This window comes from Emys orbicularis, chromosome 17, assembly GCF_028017835.1.
Source record: "Emys orbicularis isolate rEmyOrb1 chromosome 17, rEmyOrb1.hap1, whole genome shotgun sequence".
In the NCBI taxonomy this organism is placed as follows: Eukaryota; Metazoa; Chordata; order Testudines; family Emydidae; genus Emys; species Emys orbicularis.
Window position 1 is genome coordinate 17,704,976 of NC_088699.1, and position 25,241 is coordinate 17,730,216.

Consider the following 25,241-nt stretch of genomic DNA (forward strand, 5'->3'; position numbering starts at 1 on the left):
ATGCTGTTCAAGTCCTGGAGTTGTCCTCCCTTCCTTTCCAAAATGTGTGGCTTATTCTGTGGTGACAGCTTGGAAACAGAAATGTAATGTTGAAGGGGCTGATCAGACATGCCTATCATTCAATAAGCAGCATCTCTGCTACTGGTCTTTCGAGTTCTAAATCTCTTGGGGGAAGGATACTAGATGTTTCAAATTATAACTTTAAATCAGTGGATAGTACTTTAACTCTGCATGCATTTTCATATTACCTTTTAGGAAATTGCTTATTGCAGAGAGCAGCTGGAGCAGGAAATGAGGCAGCTGCTCTCTTCCTGGCAACCCATGGGGCAAAAGTGAACCATAGAAACAAATGGGTAAGAAGTTAGGGTTGTTTTATATTGCGATAAACAGAATCCAGGTGTAACTAACCCCACCAAATGCTTTTTCCCCCCCGCCCATTGATGAAAATCTCTAATGCTAGAGTGGTGATGACCATATTATGGTGAACAGACAATTGTACTCTGTTCCCATGGCATTACATCCTGCAGTGATGTGTTAACACTTCTCTCCCAATGATGCCTGTCATCAGTCCATGTTTAGAAATGCTGATGCTGAAATTCAGTTAAAAATAGGCTAGTTGAACATAGTGTTTACTAGTACACAATAAACAAAAACAGTCTTGGAGGCTGCTATACACCACTCTAATTGGGGGGGCTTCCTGTTTTTAGCTGTTTTTGGAATGCCTAAACTTTTAATTTCTGTTTAAAGGGAGAAACTCCATTGCATACATCTTGTCGGCATGGCCTATCAAACCTTACGGCAGAGCTTCTGCAACAAGGAGCCAATCCTAATATCCAGACTGAAGAAGCAGTGCCTAGTCAGAAGGATGCATCCTCACCACCTGCATCAGAGAATGTGTATCTGCAAACTCCCCTTCATATGGCTATAGCATATAACCACCCTGATGTGGTATCAGTCATACTGGAGCAAAAAGGTAGGCTTTTGTTCAAGCTGTATCACTACTACTGGATGGCGTGATTACACAACTTTCATACCATGGCAAGCTATGTATCGTATGAGTCTTATCTGTCTCCCTGTAGGCTGAGTTAAATTTAACTTTACTGTTTTCCAAGAGTAACTTCTCAGTTGCTTGTTTAGCACAAGCTGAGACTCTGGAACATTTTCTAGTTCTGCATTCTTCCATAATTTAATCTACTCCCCTGATGTGTAAAGGCAGTGCCAGTATAGATCTGTAGTCTTGGAGGCTGGATTTAGAATGGGGGAGGCGCAAGACACCCACACAAATACTAACTCCTTCAGTTTCTTTCTAGCCCTGTGTTTTGGACTGACAATAGAAAATTGTAAACTCTTGTCATGAAGGAAAAAATATTCAGTTCAGGTGGATGGCAGGACTCAAGCCTAGGATCTTTGTAACCACTTATCATGTATTTGCTGCAATTAGACATCTAGACATAAGGACAGTGGATGGATATCTCTGCTCTTCCTTGGGAGGCAGGACTTGATTAAAATCCTGGAAAGTTATTGACATCATAGAGTGTGTGTGTGTGAATATAAAAAAAAAATATATGAATAAATAATATAAAAAATTTTTTTTAACATTATGGGTGAAGGCTGTCTAGCGTTGAGCAGTGCCAACAAATTTCCCTTAAACATCCTAAGAGCTACGTAACGTGGGGAAAATTTTTGTAACGCTTCCAAAAAGTGACATGGTCATTTGGGTCAATTGAAATCCAAGTATAACAAACAGGTTTTGAGATCGCAGTTTCAAGCTAACATTGATGTTTAGAAATACAGGAACACTTGTTTAACATTTGGTTAAAATTCTATGGCGTTGTCTTTCAGCTAATGCCCTTCATGCTACCAGCAACTTGCAAATCATTCCTGACTTCAGTCTCAAGGACTCCAGAGACCAGACCGTATTGGGACTAGCATTATGGACCAGTAAGGGTTTATAAATTCTTAGCCTGTGTAGGGAAAATAGTTGTGAAAAACTTATTGTGAATCCTACACACAAGTCAGGAGGGGAACCATATTGACCTTTTTTTTTTTTTTTTTTTTTTTTTTTTTTTTTCTTTTTCTTCTGTTTATGGAACTACTGTATAGTCAAGGTCCTTTGTTTTTGTTTAAAATTAAAAGTGGGTAAAAAGGTTCAAAACATTTCAGTTCCCTGAGTAAATATCAGGGTTAACATTGGGACAAGAAGACAGAAAAAACTAATAGAGAACCAAGTGCTGAAAGTAAAAGCAGTTTAGTGCTTCGGTTTAATTCTTGAACTGATTAACAGTATGTGTACACATGCATTTATATCGTGCACTACACTGCCTTTTATTTGACAGCCTTGCATTTACACTTACGCTAACCTAATTTATTAAGGGGAATAAACCTATTGGGTTTTCTTAAAATAAGAAGTATGGTCATTTACTTGAGTGGCCCAAAATTTGGGTGAAAAATCAGTAACATTACTGTCCAACTCAGGCTTCAGAGACTTAAAGTATGTCCTTCAGGTTTTTTAGAAACCTTGTTAAACTAGAGGAAATAAAATCTTAATTAATCAGGGGGACTAATGGAAATTCACTGTAGTTCCATGGTGCAAAGTTCAGAGAACACTTAGGGTTACGTGTTTTTTTTTTTTTTTTTTTTTAATAGCCACTTTTTAAAGCCTTGTATCTACTTTGTGACAGATTTGTCTTTTGGATTGCTTCATACACTGAGAGTAATGAGCCAGCAGATGGAAAGACTATAGTGTTCTACATGTAAAAGGAAAATTTACCATTTCCTCAATCTAGGGGTGGGGATATGTTCCCTTCCCTATTTCTCCAAAGTTTCTTTCCACTTAAATGAATCAGACAAGTCATAACTCCTTGCTCTGACACTTGTATCTAGCCATCACTTAGTTTGTGTGGCCTCCGTGTACTGTAGGATTGCTTTCTGGTTGTGTAAGTGAGATCTGAACTTCATGAAAGACAAGCCAGTATGCTTAATTTTCCTTGCAGTCAGACATTTTGGTACACGGCTACTTGAGATCCATGTAATAGCTGGGATATTTATGCATTATATTGTCCTATTTTGGATCAGTTTAATTATCTTAAAAGCAAAAGGGTGATCGAATCTGTTATGGCTATGTATCTTTATTCTAGCTTGGCATTTTTAAGTGCAGTTCTAGAACTATGGCAGTGCAATAGGTTAGGCACCTAAATACTATAGTGATGGACCCTTAGGATTCTATGAGTGCCAAAGACAAAATGTCAGTGAGAGGTAAAGCTGGTGCACTAACCTGTTTTTTAGCCAAATTCAAATCCTGTCTTCAGTTAAAGGGGGGGGGAAACAGTGGTCTCATTCTAGCTACATTTTTATGCACAACACAAATACATTACAGTTCAGCAGTTGTCACCCTCTGATCAGGAGAGGCCTAGCGTTAGACTAGCCATGGTGATGAAGGTCAAGCTAAAGAAGTATCGTCAGAGCTATGCTGGAAGCCACTGTGCTATGCCTGGCTCCAAGTGTTCCAATCTTCATGAATACTAAATCCACTTTCCATTGAAGACTGACAAACAACCTTAAACAGGGGCATTAGCAGTGTGGCTGGTGGAAAAATTAACCCTCACCTACTTGTGAAGATAATTGTACTAACGTTAAAATTAGCTAGTGATGGTTTACAGGTAGAGACTGAGAGTTTTACCTATTGATTTATATCAAAATATATTTAAAGATCGTTACTTCAATTTGAAGCAACTTGAAAGTTTCAGGTTAATTTTTTCAATATATTAAAAATGGAAAGGCTTTGATAGTAATGTCTTCATGAGTAAAACTTTACAGAGGATCCTTATTGTAACTCGGTTTCTGTAGGGATAAATATTAACGAGTTGTCACTTTCCAGGCATGCACACCATAGCAGCTCAGCTACTTGGGTCTGGTGCATCCATCAATGACACCATGTCAGATGGACAGACTCTGTTACATATGGCAATACAGAGACAGGATAGCAAGAGTGCTCTCTTCTTGCTGGAACATCAAGCAGATATAAATGTCAGGTAAGTGTGTGGTTGTTTTTGTGTGTGGTGGTGTGTGTATCTGTTGCTGTAGCTCTGAATTGGAAGAATACATAGGAAAAGTGGTTGACTTAACTGCCTCTAAATGAACAGCTCAAGTAAAAAGTGCCTAATTCTTGATCTCAAATCAAAGATATTGGGAGCTATATAACTTGTCCCAAAATTAGTTTTTAATTCTGGTTGATGGACCACCTACAAAGTTGGTAACACACATACTACCTTCTATCCATGTCAGATTTCCAACGGATAGCAAAGGGAGGCTTGTCCAAAGATCAAAGGTTAGAACATGGCCCTAGCGTTAACTCAACTTATTAGTTACTATTGGTGTTTGTATTCTGAATCACTCAGCGTAGTGGTATGGGGAGGGAGTGACATGAAATTCTTTCAGTGCTAGATCTGCTCTCTTTTGAAACTTGTGTTTTTTATAGGTGCCCAGGTCTAGAAACTTTACAAAATCATGTGCATCCTTAAATCTGAGAATCCAATTTTCAGCAATAGGTTTCAAAATTCTCACCCCAGTAAGAGAGTAGAAGCACCTCGGGTCTTTAGAGCTGTTAATGTCTGCAGACTCAGGAAGATAGCTTAGCATTGGTTTACACTTGATTCATCCTTGGAAGGCATTCTTCCAAATATTATGGCTAGAAACATATTATTAAATGTAATAACACCTCATTGGTGGGAGCCAGTCAATAGGCTGAGTGACACGTTAGACTAATGCCAAACCTCCCTGTCATAGTCCAGTGCCTCTCGTTCACCTTTGCTCTGAAGTAGTGGTTCATTATGGATGACTTCATGCTCCTCCCTGGCAGTAACTGCCCTAAAAAGCCATCTTTGGTTTCAACAGATGTTACCTAATTGTACCAGAAACAGACATGCTGAACCGCATCTTGATGCTGTCCATTAATACAGCAGCTTTAACATTATGGCAGTGATAACTGTTGGAGGAAAATAGTGAAAAGACACACTAAGCTTGTGGCTAGTGACTAAATGTGTTGACATGCCCTTCCAACGTGTCTTAAACGAGACACACTCTTTCTAACCAAGGAGTTTAAAACCCAAGTATATGAATCAAGAGCTGATACTGATTGGTCTGCCAATAAATCACTGCAACAGAAGGTCTCTATTTTTAATGAGGTGACAACAATAGACCTTATACAGCAACTGTACATATTACAGAACGCAGGATGGAGAGACTGCCCTTCAGCTAGCTATAAAAAACCAGCTTCCGCTGGTGGTTGACGCTATTTGTACCAGAGGGGCAGACATGTCCGTGCCAGATGAGAAAGGGAATCCTCCACTATGGCTTGCCCTGGAAAATAATTTGGAAGATATTGCATCGACTCTGGTAAGATGAGCATTTTCACTGTACCCTTAAATTTTTTACAGTGTTTGTCAGATTGTGGTTCACTAGTAATCAAATGCTATTGAGAAGCCAAATTAATTTCTAGTACGCTTATGATGTAGGAATCAATAGCAACATGGGCTTCTGTAGCATTGTCAAATCTGGTACCAGTCTACCATATCCAAAGTGGGCTTTTAAACTTTTTTGGAAGACTTCTTTAAACTCTTGTGTTTTTTTTTCTAGTCAAAACTTAAATGCTCCCTGCCAGCGCACACTTCCCAGTGCAGTTTTTAAACTTTCATGACTCTTGAATCTATATCATCCTTTACCCTCCGTAGGTTTTTTTTTAGGTTCCTTGAGAACTTGTTGGAAAATGTCAAGAACCAACAAAAATATAGTATTGCAGCAGGAATTAAGTATTTGCTGGACTACATGCTCATCTTCTGTATGGGATCTAGTCTGTAAAGGTACACTAAAGCTTATATGTACCCTCATGCAACTCTTACTGCTGAGTTTGGTGTTTTTATAAAGCTTACAGGCTTCAACTTGATTTTTTTCAGACAAGATCTCATGCAGCCATTCGGTGATCCAGCAATGCTCTTACTACTATTGGGTCCTCTTTGTTGGAGACATGAGGGTATTTCAGTGGTTACTTCCGCAAGGGACCTGTAAATAGAAAGGGGGGGGGGGGAAACTGTCAGTAACTCTAAATCGGAGGGTTTTTAAAAAAAGCTGACAAGTTGAGAAATTTTGGCTTCATAACTGTTCTCCATAAGGATGCTTCTTTTTAAGCCTAGGATTTTTGTGTGGGACCAATACATACTATATTAAGATGGGAAGACTAACTTTCAAATAAGTAAATACTTGGCTATTACTGTAGAGAATGACCTAAACATATGCCATATGATGAAATGGCAGTGAGTATTAGTTAATATATCCGTAGTACAGCACTACTAAAATCCAATGCAACTTATCTGGAAGGATCTAAAAGCTTGTTCTAAGGGTTCCAGCATGTGAAGGTAAAATGTATAACCATAAATATATGGGTCAAAACTGGAAAGGTAAAATTTTCAAAACTCTGATGTAAGTGGTCTGACCATCAAAGGTATTGACACTTCCAACACATTAGCTTCCGTTAAAGTTGGGGGTGCTCACTCTATCGGGAAAGTAAAGTCACTTTTTAGGTCCCTACATTTGAAAATTTAAACTGTACTCCTTTTTAAAATTTTCTATCTGCCTCCTTCAGATTATGAGATGTGACTTTCTGAAAGTTAAGCATTGATTCTTGTATTCATGGGTGCATAGCCGAGCAAGATTCCAAGTACATATTAATCTAAAATGCATGGTAAAATAGTATTTACTTGGTCACTGAAATTTAATTAGTCCTGTTTTTTTATTTTCTTGGGGGAAAACAGTGCCCTAAGTGTGCATGGAATTTGAGGCTATATTAGGAATATTCGACTGCAGCTTTTTTAGAATTATTCCTGTAAATCAATTTGTTAGTCTGATTACTGACCCAATAATATGATGGGGAACTTTGGACCAGTTTTTATGCCAGTCTTGTTGCTGGCTGTGTGTGAAGTTAGGTAAATGTTCTGTGAGGTTTTTGTGCAGCCAGTTGTTAAATAGCAATGTCTCCAAGTTGTCTCAATTGCCATAACTATTCTTTAGACACCTTTGTAGTTGCGTAACTTGATCACTTTTGCTACAGATACTACTTAGCAAGCAGATCACTTGTAATAAATCATAATAGCCATTTAATTTAAAAATCACCTCACACGTCAAACTCCAACTTGAAGCAATTCTTATAGCCCAAGTCATTAACCCCTTAACAAAAGGAAGTGCAACTACATTATTCATAGCAAGGCTACGTTATTCCAGTGAGCTTACTTTAATTTTAGCTTAGGTATGTTCCTGTGGTGTTAAAAAGGCTTTCTTGCTTCTTAGTGAAAGCTTGTGAACAGTTAATATATCTCAAAATACCTCTGAGAGAACTGGCTGGCCAGCTTCCCCCCGTCTTTTATTTTTTTTAAGCTCCTTTGAAACTCTGGCTTCAAGGTGTGTGTGGTTTTTGTTTTTTGTTTGTTTTTTTTTTTTTTTTTTCCTGTTCCAGAAAATTTCCAGAACATCTTGTTGGCAAACAAACGGGGTTTGATATAGCAATTTAAGTTCAGACAGTTGTAGATTACTTTACTTTCTACATGCATGAAAGAGTTGGGGCAGGGTGATGTCTTAATTCTGTAAAGAATGAGTGTCCTCTGGCAACGTCATATTTATAATTCTGAATGATTTTTAATTGAATTAATTATTCCATTCTTGCCTAGAAGAATGCAACTTACATTTGGTTCCTCATCCTGCTCTAGGTCCCTTTTCATTAAGCCTGGCTAAAGTTTGATGTACAACGAATTTTCCCTGTGAACAGGGTTATAGGAAGTGGTATTGGATGTACTGGTTCTCCCACTTACTGCTGTGTGTGGTGAGAGTTACCATGGATCTGATGAGCGGGAGCTACAAACCACCTTGCACTTACTGAATGGATGACATTCTGGTCCCAAACACATTTGGAACTTGTTCCCCTTATTGCAATCTCATAAAAATATTTCACAGGACTAGAGACAGTAGTTCCTAATCTACCTTTTCACAAGGGGAATATATTACAAAAGCCAAGAACTACTGAAGGAATAAAAAGAAATAAAAAAACCCCTAAATTGCAGTGTTACCATTATGGTGGAAGGGAGGTGTTTCATTGCTGCTCTTTAAAAAATAAAAAATAGCCAAGTGAATGTATAACTGAGATGCAGGCATCTTCGCTTATTGTGCTTCATTCTTAATTCAGGTAAGACATGGCTGTGATGCAACTTGCTGGGGTCCAGGACCAGGTGGATGCTTACAGACACTTCTGCACAGATCTATTGATGAAAACAGTGAACAAATAGCATGCTTCCTTATTCGCAGGTCAGATATGAGTCTGTTTTACAAAGTGGTGTAGCCATGTTGGTCCTGGGATTTTAGACCAAGTGGGTGAGGCAGTATCTCTTATTGGACCAACTTCTGTTGGTGAGACAGACAAGTTTTTGAGCTACCCAGAGTTCTTCAGGTTGGTGTAGCTCAGAAGTCTCTCTCTCCCCCCCCCCCCCCCCCGCCCCCCCAACAGAAGTTAATCCAATAAAAGATTCTCACTCATCTTATTGCACTACAAAGGAAACTTTTTTTTAAATGTTTGTGCACCACATCTTCCTTGTTTAGAACCTTCAGACAGCACTGTCCATCATACTGGAGAGTGGTGCTGTCTTCAGCATTAACCAACACGTCAGTTTGGTAACTTTTTAGTGTACTCCAGAAAGACGCTTTTAACGTCTGCAAACAAAGCATAGGTATACCAGCAGAGGGTAAATGTACATCTTGCTTTTGTTTCGCACTAACAGTGGGTATGCACCCTTCGTTAATCTTAGTGGATTGATCATTCTCATTAAACTCAGTCTTTTTTTTTTGTTTAGATTTTACTCTTTAGTGTGGAACAGGCTTCGTTTATGAAGCACTGACGAAAGCGACCAGGTACACACTGCATGGTAGCTCACACAGTTGCGGTTTTGAAATGTCAGTTACGCTATTTAAGCGACTTCAGTTTCCTTCAGTAGTCTAAAAATGAAAAGCTTAACACTTTTGTAGTAAAAGTGCTTTTCCCCAAGATGCATGTTAACACTAGTGAGAATTTACACATTAAGAATGCTACTGTCACCATAGATGAGGGTAAAATGAACTCTTGCAAGAGGTTTAACACATGCACACGCGCGCACACACACGCGCACACACACACAATAGCTGCTAGTGAAGGTCTTGTAAGGAAAGAGCTTTCCATATTGGTTCGGAGCTGCTAGTATCAGTTCATCCATGGAAATATATTTGATATGTTGCTGCTTTCCTTTTAGTGGTTGTGATGTAAATAGTCCTAGACAGCCAGGTGCTAATGGAGAAGGAGAAGAGGAAGCTCGTGATGGACAGACACCTCTGCATTTGGCAGCTTGCTGGGGGCTGGAAGAGGTGGTACAGTGCCTTCTAGAATTTGGTGCCAATGTAAATGCACAGGTATATAGAAATATGTAGGTTTTCTTTTTTAAAAAAGTAAAGACTCTTGTAAACTATCTCTTTTCAGTTTCCTTGACGCTTTTGATTTATCATGGGAATCTTTGTCACTACTTTGGTGTCAATATGTTGCGTCTTTAAAATAAATAGACTATTCAGTGCTCTCCCTTCCTACCCACACATTTTGGAAGGCTTTTTGTCTGATTGGACTGGGGAGATCTACTCAACTGGCTGTCATACGTGTGTGCAACTTCATAATAGAGATGGTTTCTGAATGGTAGCCATGTTAGTCTCTATCATCAAAAAGAACGATGCGTACTTGTGGCACCTTAGAGACTAAAATTTATTTGGGCATAAGCTTTTGTGGGCTAAACCCCACTTCATGCATCTGATGAAGTGGGTTTTAGCCCACGAAAGCTTATGCCCAAATAAATTTTAGTCTCTAAGGTGCCACAAGTACTCATCGTTCTTTTTGATGAGATGTTTCTCTTTCCATATATTATTCCCTCTGGATTATAGAAAGTGAACTTTAAAAATAATAAAAACAATTAAGAATTCTAATAAAACCCTGAACTTAGGGTGCATCCATGCCCCAAAGGTCCTGCCTGACTATCCAAAATGTTCTGTTTGACTAGATGTATGGCATTGGTTTGTTAGAACTGCAATCCCATATGTAACTACATGTATGTAGGTAATGATTCATATGATCCATTCCGAAACTTCCACCAATCTGAAAACGCATCATAGCATAGTATGCATGTCAGGTAATCCTGAAAGTATCTACGTTTATATGTTGCATCAATTAAGACACTTTTAGATCAAATTCTTAAAGCGTTGTTTGCTTGATCCATGGAATTTTCTGGTATGTTCAGTGCTTATTTCTCCTCTAGAAACAAGTCCTAAATGCCTCATAGTTAACACAAATAGAGTAGATGAGAATAACGATAACTAACACCCTAAAGTAAATATACCAATGTGCTTGCATGATGCAGGAAGTGCAAAGAAACAATTTTTTAACTTGAAATAGGCAGGTGGGAGGTATGGGGGAGGGGAATGTTCAAGTAGTCCATAGCTGAAATAGTAAGTCTTACTGATATTTGCTTGAGGGTTTCTTCAGTGGGCACATTGTGGACCCAACTGCTAAATACTCATGAATCCAACAATATGTGGCTCTTATAGGACAGGGAGAAGCAGTATTTGAGAATGTGAATCTGCTTGTTTGAACAGGTAGCCCAGATTATTAAGGTCTATTTCCCAAGGACAAAGCCAAATAACAAACAAGAGTCAATCTGTGTTACTGTTAAAATAACAGAGGCTTTAACTGTTTTCTTAAATAATTTAGTACCTTTAAATCCCCCCCCCCCCCCCAAATCAGGAGACTATATCCCACACTTGCTGTACTACTTCTGTCTGTTTTAGAGACGAGAGGAAGCTTCTGCCTATTGCTATAGTTCTGATATGCAATGTGAACTTCGTGGTCTCTATTTGTAGGATGCAGAGGGAAGAACTCCAATCCATGTTGCCATTAGCAACCAGCATAATGTCATCATTCAGCTGATGATTTCACATCCAGAAATCAGATTGAATATGCGTGACCGGCAGGGCATGACTCCATTTGCATGTGCTATGACCTACAAGAATAACAAAGCAGCAGAGGCAATCCTGAAGCGGGAGGCAGGAGCTGCTGAGCAGGTAAGGTGGGGATGATATGCATATTAGGTTCTTTAACTAGATGCACAGGTGTGTTAGTAACCTATGCCCTGCAGAGATTATGCTTTATTTTGCTCTTAGCTGGTTTATTCCAGATATTAATCCAGTGTGGCATGAAACCCTAGAAACCAAAGGCTACCTGTGTTGAAGTGGTGTGCTGAGCCTTGGTGTCCTCATTGTTCTATATAGTGTCTTGTCCGTTCCTATAGCCATGTTATCGCCACATAGTGCTCAGCATAAATTGAAGGGTGAGCCCCCCAGGCAGACTTTATGTAGTAGTAGTAGTAAAATAATAATAATAATAAAATAAAAAAAGCCAGGAGAAGCAGGGTGCTAGTAACTTGGTAGTGAAATAAAACTTGTTTCAAGCTGTCTTGTTATGGACTTCTACTGAAGTAAAAGGCTAGAACAGTGTTATAAATTCTTAATTTTAAGTTAACTCTTTTGTTGGTTAAGTAATGGCATTTGGACAGCTTGTTCTGAAGCAGGAAAACACCACTCTTAGTTGTGACTTAGCAATGCAATGTAAAACTGGAACCTTCACCTGTATTGTCAGGCTTTTTGGTGGAAATTTTGGACATCTGTTCAGCAGTCTTCTCCTCCTACCTTGTGTAAGTTAACTACCTATTGAGTATTTTGGGTGCATAGTTAAATCTGTTACCTGCACTATCTAAAAACCTTGTTTTCTGTGAAGTATAACATAATCCTAAAAATCTGTGGTGCACTACTTAATGCTGCCTTTAAGGCACATGTGAACAGTGCCATGCACTCAGTGTTTTTTTCCCCCCCACCTCACAGAGTATAATCATGTGAGCACATCTTGCATTAGTGTGTTGGGATTGTATGTTGCCTTCCCTTGCACTAACTGTTATACTCATGTAAATACATTTAACCAAAATAATGTGTTCCACAAATAACAGAACTGTTAACCTGTTTTGCCTATTTCATTAAAATATTCTCCAACCTGCAATTACAGCTAGAAATTAATAACCAGATATATGAGATGTAGAGAGAGACAAAAATCGGAAACAATACAAGCTTGTAAAATACTGGGTTGAAAATGGAGGACCTCTTTAAGAGCTTAGCAAATGCTTTCAACCATATTTCATGGCAACTTAGAATCAGTTGCAGGGAATTGATGCTATCCAGTGGGTGGTCTCCATCTCTAACATCTGGTTTTACAGTGAAAGAATGAGAATGGGCTCTCTGCTTGCAGATAATGACTGAGATGAGGGCAGCAGGTATCTCTTATTTGTATTATTGTAGCATGTAGGAGCCCTGGTGGTTGACTATGTTCTGTACAAACAGACCAAAGACAGTCCCTTTTCTCCAAGGAGCTTACAGTCTAAATATAAGACCAGAGAAAACGTATGGATATAGACAGACACAAGGAAACAATGGGGCATTATTGGTCAGCATGATGGGCAGATTTCTCAGTGCACCAGCAGCCTAAAAGATTGTCGAGTTTGTGGGCAGCACAACTAAGTCGTCTTTAAGGAGAGATGTGAAGAAGGATAATGAGTTTTGCAAATATTTAAAGGAAGCTCCAGCATGGGAGAAAACAGTTCTTGTTTGGAAGCTTAACAGGTGGGCGATGGAGGCTGGCATCATTGGCCATTTCAGGGAGAGGTTGACCTTTTTATACTGAATGAGAGATGGTAGGCTCTGAAGGGCCTCGTAGGTGAAAACAAGTAGCTGATGTTTTGTATGATTGAAGGGGAACTGGTAGAGGGGATGCACAGGGAAGGGTGATGTGGTCAAAGTGACAGGGTAGGAAAAGATCTTTGCAGTAGCATTCTGAAAGGATGTGAGTGGGGCAAGATAGCATTTCTCAAAGCCAGAGAAAAGGATGATTCAATAACTGAGACCTTGTGCCTTGGAGCATATGTCTAGATAAAAACAGAGCTCTGGTGATCATCCAAAAATAGACTTGATCTGTCCTGCTCTTCAGGAATGCCTTTATGCAAGGCTTCGTTGTATGCATGCGCTCTCTCTCTCTCTGCCTCAGGTGGATAACAAAGGTCGGAACTTCCTCCACATAGCTGTTCAGAACTCTGATATCGAGAGTGTGCTCTTCCTGATCAGTGTCCAAGCTAATGTGAATTCTAGAGTCCAGGATTCTTCTAAGCTAACACCTTTACATCTAGCTGTACAAGCGGGCTCAGAAATTATCGTGCGCAATCTGGTATGTACTGGAGAAGATTCTAATGAATTTGAACTTAATGTACTTGATTTTCTTTAAATGTCTCAATACCAATTATAAACCTTTCTAAAATAGCTCAACAGTCACCTAGAGTCTACAGCATTAAACTGGGAGTTGAGATCCATCTGTCATAGTACCAAGTCTTGGCCTAACTTGATATGACTACTTAATATCTGCCTCAGTTCATCTCTGTATAATAGCAATATTTGCCTCACATCTAGAGGTGGTGTGAGAACTAATTGGAAAGCATTAATGTAATACATTGAGGTGGAAATGATCTAGTGTACTGGCTGCTACTATTCTCAAAGGAGACATTTTAGGGATCTCTTCATTCTCATGTCTTCCATCAGCTTCTTGCAGGTGCGAAGGTGAACGAGCTGACTAAGCACCGCCAGACTGCTCTCCACCTAGCTGCTCAGCAGGACCTGCCCACAATTTGCTCCGTCCTCCTAGAGAATGGAGTAGACTTTGCGGCTGTGGATGAAAATGGAAATAATGGTAAATGTATCTACTTCTAAACTTTTGCAAATCTTTGCAGTTTAGCAATCCAGCTCTTGGTATCCTCTGGTTTGGGAGCTGGCTGCTGAGTGGATTGCAATTTCTTCAAGGGTATGAAAGGGACAGGGTAAGTCATAGAAATCTAACTTAAAAAGTAGGGGGTACATGACTTTGCCAGGCTTCCTAATTACTCTGGGATGTCAGGAAGGCAACTTGAACCTTGGATTTCTCTTTCCCCATCCCCAGCTCTTCATCTGGCCGTGATGCATGGTCGTCTAAATAATATCCGTATCCTCCTGACAGAATGTAATGTGGATGCTGAAGCCTTTAATCTTCGGTAAATACTGCTGTTACATATTATTCTGCATGAACACACTTTATTAGATCATAAGCAACTTTTAAAAATGTGTGTGTATATAAATACAACTGCATCAAAACTTTTTTTAATTCTGTAGATCTAACTTAAAAGTTGACAATTGATGCACTTTCAAGGTGCACAAAGCAATAAATGTTCAAAATCACTTCATTCAAACACCTCTTAGCAATTCTTTCAGTATATTTTCTCAGCATGAATTAAGCATTGAACTCTAAATCACTAATTCAAGAAAACAATGAACTTTAATTACCCATGATGTGCTTTAAAACTGGTTGCCACACTGCTTTATGGACAAGTCAGTCTGAAGCTGACTGAAGTAAACAATCCTAGTATAAACACATGTTGGTCTGCATAACATATAGATCTGTTGTAATATCTGAGTGTCTTGTGTTGTCAGAGGTCAGTCACCAATGCACATTCTGGGACATTATGGGAAAGATAATGCAGCCGCCATCTGTGAGCTCTTCTTAGAATGTATGCCAGAATATCCTCTAGACAAACCTGATGCTGAAGGAAACACAGGTAACCAGAATATAGTATTTCTTTAATCTGAAAGTTGCTGTTTAAAAAATACTATGCAATTGATGTGAACTGAGGAAAGCATGCCTAGTTGTCGTTGTACTTGTAAAACTGAGATGCACATATTCAGTTAAGAAATTTAAATCTATTACTAATTTGTAAGACCAAATTAAAAGTTGTCACAATTCCAAGATAACTGAACCTGTGATCTCTTTATGGGCTCTTAGAGGTTGCCTCCCTTACACTCCAGACCTCTAGCCATCAGGACCACCTCTCTCCAGAGAGATTTAGGTTGCAAACTCCTGCAATTCATTGATTTATCCTCAAGATAATGCTGAACTGAAGTCAGACCTGATGAGATAATGACAGGACTAACCAGTGATCACCCCGGTTTCATAAAGTGAAATACTATTTATTGTTTGTAAAGATACTTGTTTTCTCTGAATAAACAGCAGGCCTAGCTTATCAGCCAGTTACCCGTCATCTTCCTAGGGATTCTGATAGGATTAAAGTAGTGCAGGGTCTGTCTCTCTTGGTCATAGTTCTATGTCAGTTCTTGGATCCAGTGTATGTGACCTCTCTCTACGTCAGAGTAGTCGCTTCCATACATTTGTCAATTCTTTGCTTGCCGGGCCTCTTGAACCAGGTAAAACTAGTCTATCCAATTTCCCACAAGGGTTGAGACCTTTTTTTCTCCAGAGCTGTTACCTGCCTAGGGATTTGCACTACTTATTCATAGTGACTTCAGCTCCTGCAGGAAACCCTGTATCTTGCCCATTGAGTTAGGAATACAATCACTAGCCCATATAACACTTGTAAAGTTGACACAGTAGTCCTTGAATATTCCATGTGTCCATACCATCTGTCATACAAGTATCTCCACATGTTGCATCTGTGAGTGTGGGACAATATTAGTCTGCCTCAGTAGGGAAATGTCTGCCTTTGCTTTTCAGTGCTTCTCTTGGCCTATATGAAGGGAAATGCTAACTTGTGCCGTGCTATAGTGAGAGCTGGGGCTCGTCTTGGGGTTAACAATAACCAAGGAGTCAATATCTTCAACTACCAAGTTGCTACAAAACAGCTTCTCTTTAGACTCTTGGGTAAGTACATTTAGCACTCAAGTTTAAAACAAAAGCCTAGGCTTTTGTTATCAGTGAGACCTGCTTAGTCAGACCACTAATTTAGGGTCCCAACTTTGAGGGGGGCTGGGCTCCCACAAATTCCACCCCCTTCATCGAGAGTTGCAAGCGCTCATACCTTTGCCTGACCTTTTCAGTGGATCTGTGCTTAACTTCAGGCACTTGGGCTTAAACTCTGGCCATAACTCTTAAAACTGTCCCCCTTTTAAAAAAGGGGAAGGTAATCTACTAACATCACACTGGTTTTCAAAATGAAACATTTGTTAAATATACCCCTTGACCACTTGCTGTGTGCTCTTTGCACGTGTCTTGGACAATGAGAACAACTTTCTGGTACTCATTTAATGTTGCACTCTAATTGCAAACATTTGCAAGAGAATCCAGCTTCCATTGACTTAATACTTTAGAAAATTCTACTAAACTGTCTGAACTTTGGCACTAAATATGCTAAATACAGTTTTATTAAGGTTGGTGGGCACTTGTTCAGCTGTTTGAATCTGTGATAGCAGTGATCTAAGCTCTGAAAACAGGGGCAAGGTGTCCATTCTAAATATAGTCAGAAAAATGTTTTTGAGCTATGAAGGGGGAGAGACTTGTTTCAAGGGACATACAGGTTCTTCAAGGGTGTATCTCACCTTCCTTACAGATATGCTGTCAAAAGAACCTCCCTGGTGTGATGGCTCCAACTGCTATGAATGCACTGCCAAGTTTGGAGTCACAACAAGGAAGCATCATTGGTAACTTAATTTATTAAACATTACTACTCCCCCCAATGACTAATTTTCAGAATATAGCTGGCTTGGTTTAAGTAGTCTTGGAAGAATCAATCTTCTGTAGAGGTATAAAATGCATGTGGATAAATGAGTACTTGATCCCTCTGAATTAAAGCCCTCTTCCATATCCTACTTCAATTGCTAGGTAGAAGAGGTTTTTTCCAGAGCCCCATGGCTACCATCTGAATGACTGTCTGTTGGGCAGTAAGCTGCCTGCAGTTGCATGTAAGGAAGGCGGTTGACTGTCAAGGGAACTCCTTTTTCATCAGGGGTGAGAAGCCACTTGCAGTGTTGAGAGCTGGGGTGTTGGAGAGGGAAACCTGCTGTAAGCTGTGTAGTTGTAGCCATGGTGGTCCCAAGATATGAGACACCAGGTGGGTGAGGAATATCTTTTACTGGACCAACTTCTTGTCCCTCACCAACAGAGGTTGGACCAATAAAAGATATTACCTCACCCACCCTGTCTTGGGAAACTGCTGTCGGTTATAGTGGGGCTCCCAAGCTGTAGCAAAGAAGGAAAACCACAGGGACACTGAAAGCAGTCTGACAGTCTATTGGCTTTTGGTCCCATACACATTTTCATAGAACTTCAGAGTTACGAACTTGCCCATCAGCCCCACACCTCATTTGGAATCGGAAGTACACCATCAAGAAGCAGCAGAGACGGGGGGAGGGGGAGAGAAGCAAATGCAGTGCAGTACAGTACTATGAAATGTAAACTATTAAAAAAGCAGCATTTTTCTTGTAAACGTTTGAAAGAACAGCCATAATGTTTTGTTCAGAGTAACGAACATTTCAGTTACAACCTCCTTTCTCGAGGTGTTTGTAAGTCTGAGGTTCTACTATATATGAAAAGTGCTTCAAATGCAGGTGTTCCTAGCAGGAGTCTACCACAGTTTCTTTGCCCTATGTGGCCATAGATGCTTTTTCTGAACTAATCTGCAAAGCTGATGTAGCCTGCTCTTGGCTAATATTTCTCATTGGGTTCAAAGTGAAGGCTTCTATCCCACACTCATCAGGGAAGCTGTAGTAGAAACCTAATCATAATCCAGGCTTGAATATGTTGGCTACTATTAGGCCTTTCAGTAGGGACTGATGAGACATACAGCCAAGGTGCATGCAAGGGACAAACAACACCTAGATGGGGAGATAAAAAGTTGTTTAACTGCTGTAGCTCCCTTGGTGGGACTAGCAAAACGGCTTCCAGTGTTTAAGGATCAATATCGGAGATAATCTGAGGAATTAGTAACACTCTCATTTATGGAGTCTTAGGGTACATCTTCACTACCTGCCGTATCGGCGGGTGCAATCGATTTATCCGGGATTGATATATCGCGTCTCGTTAAGATGCGATATATCGATACCCGAATGCGCTCACCGTTGACTCCGGAATTCCACCAGAGTGAGCGGCGGTAGCGCAGTCGATGGGGGAGCCGCGGCCGTCGATCCCGCGCTGTGTGGACCCCAGGTAATTCGATCCAAGATACTTTGACTTCAGCTATGCTATTCGCGTAGCTGAAGTTGCGTACCTTGGATCGATTTCTCCCCCCCCCCCCAGTGTAGACCAGCCCTTACTCACTTAGTGTTAGTTAACTCTCCTCAGATTAGGCTGGCCTGTTTCTCTAAGCTAGGACGGATTCTAGTTAGTGTTCGATACAGAAAATGAAATTGGATTCTAGAGCAGTATTGGTATGGGGAGAGCTGGAGCTATTAACTCTGCTCCTATAATAAGTGTCGTCTTAGCAGGAAGATGGCTCCAGTGATTGGTAAAGAACTCTAGTGGAAGCAGTTCTTATTTCTGCCACCAGACACTGGGGTCTCTTATATAAAGGAATCAGCCACTTACTATAAAGGATGACTCTTCTTTTTGTAACCTCTCAAACACTAAAACATTGACTCTTCCCTCTCACCAGGGTGTCTGAGCATATAACATGGGCTTCATTGTTTTGATGTTGATTATAAACAACTCAGGGGTAGGCAACCTATGGCACGTGTGCCGAAGGCAGCACGCGAGCTGATTTTCAGTGGCACTCACACTGCCCAGGTCCTGGCCACTGGACAGGGGGGGCTCTGCATTTTAATTTTAAATGAAGTTTCTTAAACATTTAAAAAAGGTTACTTTACATACAACAATAGTTTAGTTATATGTTATAGACTTATAGAAAGAGATCTTCTAAAAACGTTAAAATGTATTACTGGCACTCGAAACCTTAAATTAGAGTGAATGAATGAAGACTTGGCACACCACTTCTGAAAGGCTGCCGAGCCCTGAACTAACTCATGCTTTTCTCTCCCCCCACAGCCGCCACTGTGGACGTCTGCTCTGCCATAGATGCTCAACAAAGGAGATTCCCATCATAAAATTTGACTTAAACAAGCCTGTTCGCGTTTGCAACATCTGCTTTGACGTCTTGACTCTGGGAGGAGTCTCCTAGTATGTTGTGGGAGTAGGGGATTCTCGGTCAGTGCTCTTCAGAAAGCAGCTCTGCTAGCAAGCCCTGTACGCAGGAAAGGGGAGGCCTATACATGTCTTCCTTTGGCAATAGACTGAACTAATTAAGGACCATGTTACGATATATTCCAGTATAAATGATTTTGTATGACTATAAATGTGTTGGGCTGTGATAGACTTCACTGGTAAACGAATTGGAGTGATAAACCTGAATTGAGTTAGACCCTCCTAGTTGCCACAGGCATGGGAATTAAAATTGCATTAGCCTGGTGTCCTGTGCTGATAGGAATAACAAACAGGTCTGTGCTTGCCCTGGTGGATTGCATTGAGCTACTCTAAAGTCTTGCTGTTTTCAGGCTATTTAAGAAGAGATGGCACTAAGTTTCAGGGGTAAATAGTAACTTTGCATTGTCTTCAAAGATAAGTGTTCCCTTTCTCCATAGAAGGCTCTTTTTATAAAACTGGACTCTGCTGTGACAGCCATGACCTACTCTGAGTTAAACCTTTAAACAGGGTTTAAAGGGGCATAGCTGAAGAATCGTGGCCTTACAAGAGAGCTTTACAATATCTCTGATTATAAAGGACTCAGAATTGCAGTTCCACATATTGATACCTCCTGAGTAAACGTCTCATTAGCTCCAGCATGTTCAAGAGGATTTGCAGGCTCCTTTTAATTGGCAGACGTTCTTCATGGCTGCTAGAAGGGATGAAGTCCACGTTTTTGTTGTACTATTTGCATCAGTGGTCTTTCTGGCTTGAAAACAATTCTTGTGTAACTTAAGTGCTCCAAGAACAGACCTAAGCTTACACTAATTGAAGAAGAAACACTAAAGGAAAACAGATTGGGTAGTTGTACTTCCAGCAAAGGAATACTGGGCTGGAGCTGCAGTTATGAATCCTACGAGACGCTAGTTACTAGTAGCATTTTTCTTGGATCTAAAGACTATGGTTAATCAGTGCACAACGGAACCAGCAACTCCACTGATATAAAGCTGCTTCTGCACTTCTAGACTGTCAGAACAGCTCTCCAAATCCAGCAGAATGGCCAGTTATTGGCAGTATTTGGAGGTTCAGTATCAAATGTTAGGCAGTTGGGGGTTGTAGGAAGGAGTTCTGACTGCACTGTGAAACAGCCTGATGTCAAACCTTTGCACACTATAATGGCAATGGGTTTTTTCTGGCCTGGCTGTGGTCCCTCTTAAATATGCTGAACCTATGAAACAATGGCACAGGTCCCCCCACCCCAAGTAGCCCATGAATCACTTAGCTGCTAGTAAGCACTTACTCTGGTAAACTGGCTGTTGTATGATAGGCAAAGGTGTCAGTTTAATGTGTACTTAATTAAAATGTATCTTGCCTTGTTAGTTTTTTAGCCCTGGGAGATAAATGTAGACCAGACTACATGCAGCATTCCCCATCTCTGCTCCACGAACAAATCAGTTGTGTATATATTTTTAGTATTCATTAACCACTACTATGTGATACAGTGCGTGCAATAGGGGTGCAGATATTCATAACTTCAATTTCCCGGTCTTCTGGAATAGTGACATGTCCAGTATCTATTGCCTATATATGTAAAATGAGCCGATAAACCAGAGTGCTACTTTTTTTATATTTCTGTGATTTATAGGATATTTGCTTTATGCTAGGCAAAATTTGGGTTTGTGCAGTAAAACAAAGACCTGACACCCATCGAGTGCATTTCAGATGGAATCTTAGTTCACTGATCGGTCTTCCAACATATGTTGGTGCAAAAACTGGAACTCTGAACTTAGTAACACTAGAGTGAAATAATGGACCAACTTTGTTTTCATTCTCTATCAGTGCAAATCATGTTGGTTGTAATGTCAGTAGCCATGTTCTTTCAATAAAGGACAAATACTGCCACTTTCTTAAAAGGTGGTATTCTTCTCTAATATAAACAGTGTCTACCTTCAATATATCTAACTTTGAATATCAACTTGCAGCAGACTTGTTCTGAGACACTTGAGAAGGATGGCATGAATGAGTCTCAAAAGCACTTAATTACAAAGCATGACAGTTTAAATGATCAAAAGAAATCCTGGACAATCTAAGAATAATCATGTATCACTTCTGATTGTTTTAAAATGTCAGTAACTCATCATGGGTTTGCATAAGTTAAATTCCCATTTACCGTGTTAAAATTGCAAATGGATAAAGTATCAGTTCAAAGAAATGATTGTCTTGTCAGTTTAACTGGTTGACTAACCACATCCAGTGATCAAGTGTAACTTTTCACATTTGCTTGCTGTCTTTCCCACTTAAAACCTGTCAAGGGGAGGAAAGATGCATCACTAGAGGATAGGAGTGGTTATTCCAGTCATTTGCATAGTGCTTCATAAATGGACTTTGTTAGGAAGTTGACAAGACTTGATCTGTCTAGTGCTTTACAGCAATTAGTCTCAAAAGAATTAGAATATTTGACTTGTAGAATTGAGTTTTGGCCCCTTACCATTATCAATAGGCTTTTTTTAAAGTCCAGTAAGGCAGATCTGACTTCCAGTTTTACTTCAATTTGGGAAGGCCTCTGAGACGTGCTTGGCAGTCTTTACAGTAGATCCAGAGCAGGTTCAGTTTCTCATACTAGCCTACTCTTACATGTTGCAAACTCACTTTTGAGGGGTGGAATAGAAATTAATGATGGCTTTAAAAATGCAACAATCCTAAATCCTCTGGTAAATCCTACCTAGCACTTTTAAAGTACACCAGCATTCGTTCTGAAACTGTCATCTATGCCTCACTGGAATTTAAAGGCAGGTATGAGTATTAATAGCCCTTCCATGTACAACCTGAAATGTGCATCTGAGATTGAATTCAAAGTAACTACATTCTCAACAGAAATTTGACAAATTTAAAGTGCCTTTACTGTGAGTTTTCTTGGCAACTATCTTAGAAATTATTAAACAAATTTGTAAACATTGTTCTCTGCCAGATTTAACCCCCCCACACAAAAAAGTTGAGCTATAGGCAGCCCAAACTACCTAGTGTCCCCCATCTTTTACCTCATAACTAAAGACCTAATGTTTACATTCTCCCCTCCTCCCCCGGGGTGTGAAGTTTACCACACCTCAGCTTCACTTCCTGTAAACACTATCTACCTGGTGTGCATTTTTTTTCTTCTCACAGCTCTTCGTGTTAGGGTTGGTAGTCATACTCTGTTAAAGGGCACAAATCAAGTGGAAAGCTCTTGAAGATCTCTGGTGGTGGTCAGTACATTTCTAACTTGGCAAACAAATAATGCACTTCTTCCTTTATGTGGTATATTTACGACTGTGACCAAAAAACCCTGCCACCCCCGTCCTTGGATACTCACAACTTAGAAAACTTAGAAAAGACAGTCTGCTTGCAGATGTCAAGGGTTGGATGAGCATGAGACTGAACTCCCTTCTTGGCCCTATATGCAGTTTTTGTTAGGTTAGGGCTTCAGGCACTTAAGGCTGAATGGGGAAAGTTTGTAGTGCTTGTTCTGTAGTGAAAGAGGAATTCAGTCTCCAGCATGGTCAATCCAGCCCCTTGTCCAAGCATAAAACTCATTCTAATTTACAACTAGAAATTGAAGTAAGTATTGGGGACGGGGGGGAAATAACCTATTTCACTCTAGTAAATATGAGAATGTGTTTTGAAATTACTGGTGTTAAAGGTACTAACAAAGCATTACTAATTAACTTGCTAAAAGTTTACAGATGCCTTAGACTTCCTGTATGGAGACCAGTGGCTTGTACAACTTCCTTGTCATGTAGCATATATAAGATTACCTGTATAACAAATGAACATAGGGAGTTTTTTTGTAGACCAAGTGTAGTTTATATTTTGATTCCCCTCAACAGCAATTTGCTGCAGACCTGGCTATTGCAACAAATTTACTGTTGCGTGTTTTACCGAAGTGTAAAAGTAAGATCAAACTATAATGTGAAACTTTTTTGTCATCCTTACTGTTTATGAAATAGAAAGTCTTAGAACAATGGCATTTTCTGATCAGTCCATTCTAAGAATGTATTTTTGCAATATTCCTACTCTGTAATGAGTCTTGTAACAAACTGAGGATAACTAGATAAAATACATCATGGGCTGTAAACCTTGATACAAACATACATCTATTGCACCAGTAATGACAAAGTGCATCAAGAGAAGTCTTACACCCTTAGTCAGTTTCCAAGCAAGAAGGAAAATGTTTATTACCAGTAAACCCTGGGAGTAAGATTTAATTATATTTCAACTTGCCTTTTGTTTTGTAAATGATTATCTTAACCAAATAGTGATTATTCCAGACATCATGTATTGTAAAATTCTTGTATAATTGCTTAACTAGCATTATTTTGGCAGACTGACTCTGCTGTCCTCCTAATTGATATTAAATTATGCACTCATCAAACGCCTTTCAATGGGCTTGGCTGCAGTCATTCCTGTGTAGTCCTGATTTCCTGTACTGCCCAGGTCTGGACCTTCAATCAACTAGTTCTGTTCATGTTTTTCCCAAACCAATTTTTAACTTCAGATGCATTAAATGTAATACTGAGTTGGAAGTTAATTGAAAGAAAATAAGCAAAACCATGAGTGCAAAGTCCTGTTACACTTAGCAGATGCCTCTTAAGTGTCATCTAATCCATGCAGCTTTACTTCAAAAAGGGATGCTCCAGAGTAATTGTAAAACCAGCCAAAAGCATTTTGCTAGGATTGTTTGTGATGCATATGTTTTAATAAATACTTGCTAAAAATCACTAATTGAGATGTTATGAACTTCATTGAAGAACTATACCTTGTTCATTATCATTGATCCATCTGATTATAGAAGTAATTCCCTGAACTACATGCTAGCCTGTAGAATAATATAATATATAGGGTGCATCTAAGTGCTCCTTGATTTATCATGATGAATTCCCATCATCCTTCCAGGAATGTTAACAGAGCCCTCAGCTGTAGAATGCTACAGCCTCCACAGGAGTAACTTATGTTAAGCTAACTTTGTTTGCTGTAGTCCAAGCATCAGGCTATATAATTCCGGTGGGTATATAACTGCACATACTAAACCATCCTTGTTGTAAACAGTATGTGCATAACTGAAGTGAAAGTGCTATTCTTAATACCTCCCTCTTCCCCTCCCCACCCCCCAAAGTGGAAGATATTCAATGACTAATAACCATCTCCATCTAGTGAATTCTTGCTCGGTGTTGGAAATTCTGCCAAATTGCAGCAGCTGAGCATTGGTTCCCAAGAGTACAGTGTCACTCCTTACCCATTCAAGAGTGTTCATATTGATGTGAATCTGATTTTTTTTTTTTTTTTTTTTTTTTTTTTTTGGTATGTATCATGATTAGGGTTGCCAACTTTCTCACTGAACACCTTTGCCCTGCCCCTTCTGAGGCCCTGCCCCACTCACTCCATCCCCTCCCTCTGTTGCTCACTCTCCCCCACCCTTGCTCACTTTCACCAGGCTGGGGGAGGGTCCCTTTTCAACCAGGTGTTCTGGTTGAAAACCAGACAACCCGATTCATGATTCAATTTCTAAGTTAGTTATTATTGATTTCATAGTGCACTCAGCAGCCTCAAACCTACAGTAGGATGAAATGTATCGGTCACTAGATAAAATCTATTTTAATTGATCAACTCAGCCTTCGGCCACAATTTTCCCCTGGAGAGCTATTGCATAAGTACTTGAAGGGATCTTACTGCTTCCTTTCTTTATACAATTCCTGTTCTTTTGTGGCACTTAATTAGCTGGTTATTAATCTCACTCCTGTCCTCAGTTGTCACTAGGATAGAATACTAAGGCTCTTAAGGAATCTGATTATTTTTCCTCTCTAAAAGCAGGAAGGGCTGTACAGCTGAGGACTCCTACAGTAATGTGTGGGTTTCAAGGTTTAGTCAAGCATTGTCCAATATAAGTAGTAACTTACTGTCTACCTTGTTCATTTGGTTGAACAGATTTGTCCTTTAGTTGTACCTTTTGGAAGACTGCTTCAAAGCTAACCATCTCCAGTCCTGCGTCTTGTTAGATGCCCCTGGGGGTGGGGCAAAGATGAACATAGATTATACTCAGGTGTCAAAAGTAGCTTCCTGCTACAAACCAACTTTTTTT

At 39.8% G+C, this 25,241-nt stretch overlaps 1 protein-coding gene across 1 annotated transcript in view; it reads left to right on the forward strand.

The window, feature by feature from the left end:
- The window catches only part of ANKFY1 (ankyrin repeat and FYVE domain containing 1), a 49,812-nt gene extending 30,685 nt beyond the window's left edge, over positions 1 to 19,127 (forward strand). Inside the window, exons 11-25 of the mRNA XM_065418128.1 lie at positions 256 to 353; positions 748 to 973; positions 1,843 to 1,941; positions 3,878 to 4,031; positions 5,226 to 5,394; positions 8,228 to 8,346; positions 9,321 to 9,477; positions 10,966 to 11,166; positions 13,193 to 13,369; positions 13,738 to 13,885; positions 14,132 to 14,222; positions 14,659 to 14,783; positions 15,734 to 15,880; positions 16,566 to 16,656; positions 18,995 to 19,127. Of these exons, the coding sequence (XP_065274200.1) occupies positions 256 to 353; positions 748 to 973; positions 1,843 to 1,941; positions 3,878 to 4,031; positions 5,226 to 5,394; positions 8,228 to 8,346; positions 9,321 to 9,477; positions 10,966 to 11,166; positions 13,193 to 13,369; positions 13,738 to 13,885; positions 14,132 to 14,222; positions 14,659 to 14,783; positions 15,734 to 15,880; positions 16,566 to 16,656; positions 18,995 to 19,127 (2,135 nt within the window). The remainder of the gene's footprint in view (positions 1 to 255; positions 354 to 747; positions 974 to 1,842; positions 1,942 to 3,877; positions 4,032 to 5,225; positions 5,395 to 8,227; positions 8,347 to 9,320; positions 9,478 to 10,965; positions 11,167 to 13,192; positions 13,370 to 13,737; positions 13,886 to 14,131; positions 14,223 to 14,658; positions 14,784 to 15,733; positions 15,881 to 16,565; positions 16,657 to 18,994) is intronic.
- Positions 19,128 to 25,241: the final 6,114 nt, after the last annotated feature.